Raw genomic sequence first — 12,139 nt, 5'->3', positions numbered from 1 at the left:
AATATGAAAGGTTATGGTGAATCTCCATTCACAACAAAATATCAATTATTTTGGTTTTTTCTTTTTGTTCCTTAAGCTCAAGCCTAAGAAAACAATTTAACAGAGTTGTGGCAATGTAAGACGTTTATAAAAATTTCAGATAAATAAGATATGAAGAATAAGTAATTTTTACTCATTTACTGTAGTGAACTTTTGTTGATGGTTAGACTCAAAAGTATCTGTGACATATAGATAATTTCTTACAGTTAACTGCATATTAAAAAAAATAGAAGTATGTTCAAAGCAGGGAAAGAATTAAATTTAGAAAGTCCCACAGTCACAGTCATAAGAAGGTTTGGACTCATACTGGAAGACAAAAGTCCACTGCATCTATATATTTGCAACAGGATGTTGTTTGAGTCTTGTAATTTTACTGGTGTGCATTTCTCCCATAAGAGTAAAAAATGGAGAAGTACTGCAGAATCTTGGTAAGTTATGGAGAACACAGTAAATTACTGATAATGCAACATGATTTTAAAATCATATGACCACACGATCTTTAAATGATACTAAATGAGACTACTTTTCTATATATTCAAAGCAAATTCTCAAATTTTGCTGCTCTGAAGAAAGGCAAGTTTTGAAAATGTAACATATTTTCAGTAGCCTTCCTGGTAAAGTCATGTAACATAAACGCACTCTCCTAGAGAATTAGAGCAATCACGGGAGTGAGATGGGGTAAGTCTTATTTAATAACTCCCTTCAAAAATGTAAGATATCTGTCTGGATAAGTCCTGCAGTTCTTTAGGCAGTCATGACTTTGTTTTCCAACCTGGGCTACAGTAAGATAAGGAAACCATTTACTTTTGCTGTGTCAAAGCTATTGTCTCATTTTTATGAAAGCACAATTCTTTCCTTATTAAAGTTACTTGATAATCAGCTAACAAGTCAGTCTGAACAAAACTTCCTTCCTAATGATACCTTCTTATCACTTAAAAGTAACCTGACAGAGACCTCTCTGTGTTCAGCCTCTGCTGCTCTGTTTACACATGAGCCATCACACCTGGTTCATGTTCCTCTTCTCTCCCAGACTTGCAGTCATGATGAAAAGTACCTAATGCACAAAATGTAACTGCAGTCACATATCATGTTTTTCACATATGGAAAATTTTAATATAATTTTCTCTTTAGATTTTTTTTGTCTACTTATTTTATATGCCTAGCCTCAAATCCCTCTATGGAAATTTGATTAGTCCAGGAATTTTCTCTCTCTTTTGTCTTGTTGTACCCTATACCATAGAGTAACTGTCTGGAAGGAGAACTATACAGAGAATGCATTACATATTTTCTTTGCCCAAATGCTTGGGGAGGATTTCCTTGGCAACAGGTTATTAGTAAGCAATTTGTATTTGAGAAATATGGAGTCCTATTGCTTACCTGAACTCTTCTAGAACACTGCAAGTGCTCAGCATCTCTGGAAATTAACCCATAATTTTGAGTCAATAGCTTGGGGCAAAACTGGTAACAGAGTAGCACTTTTTGATGTAATTGTGATTTATATAAATAAAAATTTATTTGTTAAAATTTATACCATGAGAATAAGGAGGAATTTAAGAAGATAATGTCAGTTAGTTGTTGCTAAGACTAGGTTATGATCCCTTATGTGAGTGACTTTGCTTTGAGATCTGGGCATATCTGAATCAAATGAGCTTTAGGAAAGATACTTGCATTGGCAGAAAGATGGAAGAGGTCACCTACAGTACTTTTTCCCCACTCTGAATTTGTATACTGTTATATTTCTCCACAGAGATACATAATTCACTCATTAGGAGTTATTTCTGTCATACAAATGACAAAATGAAAGTGTCACTTCAACAAGCATGTCCTGAATTTTGTTCTGATTCTTGTTAATTCTGACATTGACAAACCACTGCAGTGAGGGCTTTGTAACAGGAGACATCCTGAAAATGCTTTCCTGTCATCTCACCACTTCAGTTTTGTGCTTACCTGAATTTTTCTTTCCATGAATGTATAACTTATTCCTGTAATATGTGGAGCATGGAAAATACATTTGACCAATGCATTCGTATACACACATGCGAAAAGGTAACTGACCCAAGTATATGTTTGTGCAGCATTATTTTAAAAGCACTGATAATCTGCATCTAGGTCCCCTATAAATAGAAATAAAATTTCTTATCAGAATTCTGAGATTCATAAATATAACTCAGGATTTTCAGAATTGCTTTCAAATTACCATGCTGAGTAAACTAAATAGGTATCATAACATATCCTGAGTTGGAAGGAAATCACAGAAATCATTGAAGTCCAGCTCCTGGCCCTGCACAGGATCACTCCAAGAATCACACCATCTCCCTGAGAGCATAGTCCAAAGGCTGCTTGAATTAACTCTGTCAGGCTTGGTGCTGTGACCACTTCCCTGTGGAGCTTGTTCCAGTGCCCAACCACCCTCTTGTGAAGAATCTGTTCCTGATGTCCAATCTAAATTCCCCATGACACAACTTAAGGCCATTCCCTCGGGTCCTGCCACTGGTCACCAGAGAGAGATCAGTGCCTGCCCCTCTGCTTCCCATCATGAGGAAGTTGTGGACCACGATGACATCCCCTTTCACCTGCCTCTTCTCCGGGCTGAACATCCAAGTGACCTCAGCACTTCCTCATGTGGTTTCCCCTCATCCCATCACCATGAGTGGCCCAGATTAGAAGGGTATGGAGGTAGCAACGTTGGTGCCCTGCCATATTCTACTTCATGTGCTTTTTCCAGTCCCAGTGTTCCTGGAGCTGTAGGCTTTCTGACTCTCCAAAACTGTAACCCTAACGGTAAATTGAAAGCATTATGATAATATCAATAAGCATTAAATAATGCAATGGATGCAAGCTTAAATTACATTTGACAACTCAATATTCTTTATCTGATCCTGGAGTTCATCTAGCTTGGGTGACCTTTCTTCCATATCTATTTTTGGCACCCTGCAGGATTTTCCCAGGCCGTTGTCATCTGGGAACTTTTGTGTGGTGAAGATGAATTTGCATTTTTCTAATTCTTAAGCTCTTTTATAGTTTGAAATTGGGTTTCTTTCTTGCCCTTGGTTTATGTAAGCAAGCTTATGTAAATCTATAATCAAATTGCTTTTCTTAAGTGTTATAGAGTATGGCCAAAGACTAAAAAGGAGAGAAGGGAGGAGTGTTTCAGAAGTTATGGTTTTGACCATTTGGCAATTTAGGGCACATAAGCAACCATGATCTTCCTTCTAACTTAAAGTTATTAGCATTTACTAAAGATTGTAGATCTTCTATAGATACATGACGCTGATTGGTGACTCATTTGTCCACCCCAGAATTGTCATAGTTTTTTTAAGACTAAGTGAAACTCACTAGCTGTTGCAAAGAGAAAAACTTTTTTTGCTATTGAGTGAAAGTAGATGTGACCTAAAGATGGCATAAATAGCCCTAGAAATCTCAATGTTTAAATAAAATAGTTAATTTCATGCTTTACACCCTGCAGTCATGTTTTGTGCTGATTGTCCTGTAATTCTCCATTAGCTGCAGGTACTTGCATGTAAAGGGAGAACTGTCTGCCGACAGGGCACTTTGAAACCCTTGGACCTTGCAGCGCTTTCCTATTTTCTTTGCTCTTTAGATACGGGCTAGGGTTATACACACTGACTCTGAAATCAGAATTTTGACTCACAGAGAGTATATAAATGTACTCTGGCCTCAGTGGAGACAATGAGTGTTCACTGAAAGCACACCCACCATCTGGCGCGAATCAAGCTGTAACACCACTGGCACTGGGACAATTATGTAAGGCGTTTAAGTTTGTGTACGTGGTGATGGATGTGTAGGTGGAATAATCTGTGATCTTCAGAGGCCCAGTTGTACTTCCATTGAATTTAGCTGTGGCTTTTTTCCGCTGCAGTGCGAGGGAAGGTTTAGCCCATTTAGCAACAAGATAAAATTCCCCATTGTAAGCCTTGGGTGAAAGTTCTGGGATGTGTAAAATAATATGTACTCAGTCCAGTTTCTGGAGTCTAGAATGAAGCCTGTCATAATCTCTAGGATCTTACTGAAAGAAAAAACCTAGAGCACCTGGAGTACTGTGTCCAGTTCTGGGCCCCTCAGTTCAAGAAGGATATTGAGGTGCTGGAGCAGGTCCAGAGAAGAGCAACAAGGGTGATGAAGGAACTCGAACACAAGTCCTATGAGGAGCAGCTGAGGGAGCTGGGGCTGTTTAGCCTGGAGAAGAGGAGGCTCAGGGGAGACCTCATCACTCTCTACAACTCCCTGAAAGGAGGTTGTAGCTGGCTGGGTGTCGGTCTCTTCTCCCAGGCAACCAGTAGTAGGACAAGAGGGCATGGTCTCAAGCTGTGCCAGGGGAGGTTTAGGTTGAATATTAGGAAAAAATTTTTTACAAAGAGAGTAATCAGACATTGGAATGGGCTACCCAGGGAAGTGGTGGATTCACTGTCCCTGGAGGTTTTTAAGATGAGACTGGATGTGGCACTTAGTGTCATGGTCTAGTAACCATGGCAGTGTTGGATCAAGGGTTGGATTTGATGATCTCAGAGGTCTTTTCCAACCTGGTTGATTATATGATTCTATAATTCTTAAGAGCTTTCAAGTGCAAGTGAACAGTCAAGAACAGAAAACAAAGGTGGCTAACCATGAAAATTGGTTGGTTTTGGGGTTTAACTGTTAAAAACTCGCAGGAGGGAAAACACAGGCAACTCTCACTAAAACACTTGGTAGTCTCATTTGAAACTCTCATGTTGCCCACGTTTTGTGAATGCCTGAGCAGAATTTTCAAGATCGAGTAGTCTGTATTTACTGCACAGCTACCAAAGTGTGTTTTTATACTGGTTTGTTGTTCAAATACCCATTTATAAACATCACTGACCATCATTCATTATGAAATATTACATATTAATATGACCTTTAAAATTATTGGCAAATCTGTTTTCTCTTGGTAATCAGTCACTTCTAAAGCACAAGCTATAGCATCTAATATATAATTCACTTCAGTAGAGGCAATTATGTTGATTGCAAAATCCATCAGAATACACTGGCTCTAAAAATAAGAGTGTATATGGTAGTCCATATTTAGCAAGATGAGGTTATTAATTCAGACCCCATTCCTTGCATATAATTCATCCCCATGGTAAGCATTTTTCAGCACCCTTGTCAGGGAGCAAAAAGAGCAGGAAGCTCTGCAAGGAAAGGTAAGCAAGAACTGAGGCTGGCAACAGTGTAGGCAAGTGCAAGGTCCTCACCACCAAAGTCTTAACTGACCAGAAAGGTCCAAGGTCAGGCTGGGAAGCTAGGGCAAATTACACGGCTGGTAAGTTACAGGTCTGGTTAGAGATATAGCTCGAGCCTGTGCCAGGGGAGGTAGCTGGGTTTATGCACAGTTCCTGGGCACAGGACACCCCAGTGGAGTCCCTGGATGGGCTGCTTAGGGCAATTACAGCTCATTGGTATACTGGTCCCTGACCAGGACCTTAGAGGGGCAGATAAATAGAGAACTATATACAGAAAAAAAGGAGCTTTGAGTTGGAGACCTTCCTGCATACTGTACTTCTGTATGAAGCTGTAAAACCACTGTCAACACGTGGCATTAGAAAAGCAGACGCTGTCGTTCGCTGAATTTCTGGGGACTCCTAACTCTGCTTTGAGAGAGAAACTGACTGACATCCTCAGTCAGGCTGCTGGACAAGCACAGTTACTTCACACATGATTTGGTGCAGTAAAGGGGTGGTAGCTGTGAAAGATGGCAGTATCCATATTTCAAGTCTCATTGCCCTAAAAGTAGAAGAACAAAACCTCATTATTCTGTATCTTCAAATGGTCTGGCTGAAAATGAGGATGATTTTCACATTTTTCTTTCTTTCCAACATGCTAGTGAATTTTTTACAGATAAACCAAAGAATACGACAATGAGAGTGTAAACTGGTGAACTCAAATTCCTGAGATGCTGCCAGCCTCTCATGTCACTAAAATTAGCTCCTACATAAAACCTCAAACATGCACTTTTATAAGGATGTAATTGTTGGCACATAACAATGACAACAAATTGAGGCAGAGTAGGAATGTCCTTCAGCACTATTTTCCTCTATACTAGTGGATATGTCATACTTCCCACTATACTAAATCTTCCTTGGGCATATTCTGCCTTATCCACAGTGGCACATAGAAACATTTCTGAGATAAAGAATCCAAGGCACAGGTGTTATAACCTTTAGGCTCCTGAAGGGGAGGGGATTTGAATATTTCAGATAAATAAAAGCTCTGAGGGATGAACATGATTTTTTGAGTCTTGGCTAAGTTACGCACATAATGAAAACCAAACATTATTATATGGACTATTTGCTATGGATTGAGAGCAAGGACAGTCATTAAAAGAACACTGCAGAGAAAATACTGTGTTAGAGTTACACAGTGAAGGGAAGAGATTTCTTAGACACTGTATCAAATTAATAGTGTGGCAAGCTAATTCATTTCTCCTGCTCGAGGTGACTTAATGGTTGTTTCGCCAGTGTTGAAATACGTTGTCTGAAGATGCTTTTCTGTCAGCCAATTCTGCAGCAACAATTTTTGTTGATGCTAGCAGGAAATGCTAATCCCAAAATTTGCCTGCAGTGGGACTCAAGAAAGCTCTAAGCTAACTAAAAGTGCCTGTACTGGGACTGTGAGAATGTGGTTTACAGGGGCTTAATCAAGTGTAGGAGCAGGGAGCTTGTTTTATTTCTGCTAAGTGGTATTAGACTGGTTGGACGAGACAAAATTTGACCCCTGGATTTCTCAGAATTGCCTACACATTTATATTAAGTATGTATTTTATTGCTAATATTTTTAATGTGTTTAGGGTGGTTTTTTTTCTTGTTCAATGAAATAAGCAATTTTGAAGGAAGAGTGGAAAATGCTTCACTGTAAAAGCAGCTAAATGACAAAGATCATCTCTCTCCTCAAGACTATCTCACCACTGTATGGATTGTGAATGCCACCTAGATACAAAAGGTCCAAAATTCATCCCCTCATCTTTTTATGACATTTCAGCATGCATGCTAATGCATTAATGTACTGTCATGGCTAGGCTTGGCGAACAAAGATTTGGGATTATTCGAGCATGGTTCTGATATTCCAACATGCTAGAGTTAATTTAGGTACACCTTTGGAGGCAGGTGCATACCTTTGTCTTTTGATCTTTGTGCGACCGCATTGGAAGAAGATGCCCGTTGACCTGTGGTTAACCAACCAGGTGAAAGTGGAGATGAGCTTTGTTTAGGCCACCTTTTCTAGGCCCCTCTCCGAGTGGAGCAAGCAGTGCTGTCCTTGAAAAGGCTGCTTGGTCGTTCAGGGTGCTGCCCCAAGAGACTGTCATCTCCGGTCAGTCTCAAATGACCAATATCCTGAACCGCCTGCATGTAGGGTTGGGTCTGCGGCTCCCAGTGCACCTTTCACCTGCCGTTTCGACCCTCGCCCGTTGCTACAGGACTTTTTGCATGTGGATAAAGCCTTCAAGCCTGCGCAATGGAATTTTTTAGGTGAGACACAGTGTGCGCGGAACTGAACCCACCCTTTAATCCTGAGGTTCATCTGCCAGGGCCGAGCGAGCTTGGACGTTGGCAGTGAGGTCCTCAGGACGTAGGTTTGATTAGAGTGACCTTCTCTTAGATGGATGGCCTTACAGGGCTAAGCGAGCTCCATTTGCCCGGGTTTGGGATTGGAGTTGTCCTTCTCCTAGGATGACTGCCAGGAGGCTAATGAGCTCATCCTGCCCAAGAATGTTTAATGTACTGTATAGTAATATTAAAATGCACGGAAACCGAGGTTATAGAAACTGTCTACTATACTTGGTGTGTGACATGGATGTGTATCTGTAGATTTTGCAGACGCAGAAACTGCTTTGGAACCAGAGGGCATATGGGAGTGCAAGGAATAGAGAAAGAGACCATGGCTTCTTATGAGAGTGGAAAGTGAAATATTATGAAAGAAAACAGACCAGATAACACACACAAAAAGAGGAGGGGAAAAAAAAGACAAAAATTGCATTAAAATATAACTTTGTTTTACATCAAGTAACGTCTGTAAGCTCTTAGAAGTGCTTGTAATCAGTTCAGCTAAAAGGGCATTCAGTGGATTTGCATGCATTTGCAGGTGACTTGTCAGAAATAAATATTTTTGTGGAATTGTAAATTATAATTGGTTTGACTATCTTAATAATCAAAGCTATATCTAAAATAAGCACTTCTTTCTTCCTAGTGATTGTGAGTTAGGTTCCTATGTGAAGTTATTTCTCTTTGTTCCTGTAGTGGGCAAGCTGGCAGTCAGGAAGCAGGAATGTTCCTAACCATAAGCAGCAAATATGGGCTCTTTTTGCTAAGTTAGAGAAAACAGATATGCTAAGGTTTTCCTACCTACACTGATAAAAGATTCCTCCATCTCACACACGAGAAGGTGCTCTGAAGTAATGTAGTGGGTAAATGTTGCACAATAAGGAGTTGTGCAGCACTCACTGTCTTACTGGTGGGTGAAGCTGTAAAATATTCAGAGTTGTTGTGAAGTATTTGTTGCTAAATAAAGTCTTTTGGAAATGTACTTCAACATTTTATTAGCAAGGAGTCTGCTCTGTCTGAATCAAGTGGAGGCAGAACAGGTCTGCTGAAGGATTTTTGGATTTAGAAAATAAATGAAAGAATATTTTTTCTTATATCTAATAGACTATATGCTTTGTTTCATTGTTTGGTCTCTATAGCAGACTAATCTGTATAAGACATGAATTTTTTCTGGAATTATTTTTTAGCTAAAATCTTCTTAGGCTGAAAGTTTGCTATTACTAAATATAGAATAAAAATAAATAAAACCATGTATTCGTGTTCTTAAAAACTTGTTTGACTAATACAGCAGCAGATCCTGCTAAAACTCTTATGCATTATGATTTATAGATAAACGGTTTGTCAAATGTTTTTGCTGTTTTTCTTTTACGTGCTAGTTCCCTGGCCATTAAAAAAACCTGACCTCGAGTATCTCATGCATTTTGCATATGATGTCTATTGCATAAAGCAGATTTTATTATCATTTAATGAACCTTTGTATTTGATCCATCATTTCAGTTATAATACTGGTAGCATTGATCCCATATTTAAAGCTTTTTCGAGTAGAGGGAGAAATCAAAACAAAAAAATCTAGCAGTAAAACAGAGATGAAGCCTTTAGATTTCTGATCTGCTGTATTTGTGAGATAGTAGCAAATTCTGTGTTATTTTATTCTGTTCCAGCTGTTTACCTCTGCAAGCGGACAATGCAAAACAAAGCAAGGCTAGAGCTAGCAGACTATGAAGCTGTAAGTACTTGGCAAAAAGTAGATTTCTCTACTGGGCCTTATGAGCTTGTGAAATAATGTTAAGCATGAGAACTACAGGCACTGAGTGTGAAAATCTATTAGTTATCCACATTTTCTGGCATGTGGGTCTAACAGTGCTTAGTGTGGTGTTTGAGAGACTGTAGTGAACGCTAAGTGCACAAAAGCTGAGATTTCAGTTCATCTCTAATATTACTCTGGTCAGATCACCATGCCAGTATCACAAATAACTGTTCACAAATCCCAGATACACCATGAGTGTTTGAAAGCAGTTGTTCTCTACACCATTTAAGTTTGAATGAAGGATCTCTGACAACATTTCCAAAAGCACTTGATAGATGTAGAAATATAAATCTCATTCTATAAAGTGATGCTGGCACTTGAGCCTTTTCCCATCAGCTAGATGAGAGACAAAGAGGGTCAGACTAGAGGCACTTCCCACTCACTGACAGTTGTTCTGTGCCTCAGGCAAAGTAAGATAACTGGGGCCAGGAAGAGCCTAAAAAAGAGGGAGTTTGATTAGCTGATGAGGATGGCATTCAATAAGGAGAGAGATGTCTTGAATTCCATCTCTATCCCCCAAAAAGTTCCTGAATTTTTTATGAGAATGTCTACATAAAATTCACAAACATCCCTGGCTCTGCACTGAAAGCTGTCCAGCTGTTCTTCTGTGACCCAATAGCAGGATGGTCAGCCAGGCCTCTCACCATACCACACACTCCAGCCACAGCACCATGCTGATGCCCTTAATTGCTTCTTCTGGAACAAACTTGTTCTTCAGTGTATTGCACTGTAGGGTATGCATAATTTTATGCTCATATGCCTTAGAAAATTCCCCTTAAGTATATAATCCATGAGAGACTTTAGTGGTATTGACAAGATCAAGAAAGTCTCCTCTTCACTCTCTGCAGTTTTATTTTCAGTAAGAATTGCATAGAGATGTTTTTACAATGCACAGAACTACTGTAAAAGCAATACATTTTTTTGTTAGGAAGTTTATGGTCAATTTTAATTTAGTCTCAGTAAAAGCAGTACATTAAGGTAGCTGGGGTCTTTTTGGTGGAAGAGAAGAATCTCAGCCTCCATGTTACAGACTGAATACTGTTGCCGTTTCAGCTGGGGAGAGATAGGGAAAGCTCTGTTACAGACAGTGAAAATGTTCCAACATCAGTGGAGGAAAGAATTTTGTTAAGATTACAGTAGTGAAGAACTGTAGTCTGCATTCTTTTAAATGAGGATCGCTGTGGGGGTTTGGAAGATTCCTACACCCTCAAAAATGGCAGCCAAAATTGTTCAAGGGAAACCGCTTGTGTAGATGAGTGATGGCAATTGTTATGTGGATAATCCAGTATGGAAATTACAGCTGTTCTCTTTCAGTATTAGGTACTTTCAAAACAAGAATATTTCTTTGCATTATTTCAAAATTGCTCAGCCAGCACCCATTCTATAAAAATGCTTCAGAAATCCCATGTTTTGCTGGAAGTTGCATCCACCCTTTTTATCAGAGTTTCAAAACTGAAACAGTCAAGGCATTCAAAAGTATTCCATCTCATTTGGTGTCAAGCAAAAACTTTATATCAGATAACTAAAGTACATTTACACTGAGACAAATATCATGACTCGTATTACATCTTGGTGGGGAGGAAGAGAGAAAGATAAGTCAGAAGCTAAGAGCAAATAACTTGCAACCTAACCCACTAAAATTGTGATATATTTTCAGGAGAGTTTGGCCAGGCTACAGCGAGCATTTGCTCGGAAATGGGAGTTTATTTTTATGCAAGCTGAAGCACAAGCAAAGTAAGTTCCTTTGGAGATGAGGGGTTTTCATTTTGCATGCTTTTTGAAGGGAGAAGGGAGGGAAAAGTGATGGGATGCTTCTTGCATTTAAAATTGCTGTCATCAACACGGTTTCTTTTAAATATCCTATAACATTGACAGGGTTGACAAGAAGAGAGACAAGATAGAGAGGAAGATTCTTGACAGCCAGGAGCGAGCATTCTGGGATGTGCACCGTCCAGTGGTGAGTACTGGTGGGGCTGCTGGGGCTGTGAGCAGGGCCACTGATGAAGGTCAGCCTCTGTGAAGCATTGAGGTAGTCTGGGAACAAGTAAGGAAGCAGTGGGGCCAAGGGTTGGGACTTGTCTCCCTGTTTTCAGGATCTAAAATTTGTATGATTCTGCTATCGTAGACTGCAGATGTGTGTGCATCCAATTTGGATTTTTTGGTGAATGGATTTGTTGCATCTGATTTCTTGAATCAGAAGGTACTCATCTTTGATTATTATCACCTCAAAGGTTTCCCAAGGTATGAGTCACACAACCAAAATTATCAGCATAACTAAAAATAACTTTAAATAAATCTGACTTTTTTTTCTTTATTCTGCTTTTTTGCTTGCTAAGCCTTTCAACTTCACTCTGGTCATGTTTCCAAGCTATTTTTGATGCACATAAAGGTTAGATATTGTTGGCTTTGAGCTGTGGGAGTCACACATTGCCTAAACAAGATTTATCTGAGTTCTTTGTCAAAGTCCATCTGAAACAAAATTTTAAAAAAGAAAGGTTCTTGTATAGTCAACTACCTTTAAGAACTACAACTTTGAGAAAGAATGTCAATTGTCACGATAATTCCAAATAAACTGTAAGAACCCATTAATAATATTTTTTTTCCTTTACTACAGAATAATATCTGTTTCCCTTACATAGAGTTAAACTTCCATTTTCTTTGTACAGGGTTTAGTATCACTACCAATGAAATAAAATATAGACTATCTTTCACTCTGACA

At 39.2% G+C, this 12,139-nt stretch overlaps 1 protein-coding gene across 10 annotated transcripts in view; it reads left to right on the top strand.

Moving 5' to 3' along the window:
* Positions 1–12,139, top strand: part of RGS7 (regulator of G protein signaling 7) — a 261,014-nt gene that overhangs the window by 202,138 nt on the left and 46,737 nt on the right. For all 10 annotated transcript variants that reach the window (XR_003529993.1, XM_027657249.1, XM_027657244.1 and 7 more), the window contains exons 7-9: positions 9,275–9,339; positions 11,078–11,154; positions 11,296–11,377. Coding sequence is in view for 9 of the 10 variants with exons in the window: in XM_027657249.1 (XP_027513050.1) it covers positions 9,275–9,339; positions 11,078–11,154; positions 11,296–11,377 (224 nt within the window). In the remaining variant the exon portion in view is untranslated. The remainder of the gene's footprint in view (positions 1–9,274; positions 9,340–11,077; positions 11,155–11,295; positions 11,378–12,139) is intronic.

The sequence above is a fragment of the Corapipo altera genome, unplaced genomic scaffold, assembly GCF_003945725.1.
Source record: "Corapipo altera isolate COAL_440 unplaced genomic scaffold, ASM394572v1 2c, whole genome shotgun sequence".
In the NCBI taxonomy this organism is placed as follows: domain Eukaryota; kingdom Metazoa; phylum Chordata; class Aves; order Passeriformes; family Pipridae; genus Corapipo; species Corapipo altera.
Note: the sequence above shows the minus strand (reverse complement) of the source record. Positions and strands in the feature narration are given on the sequence as shown.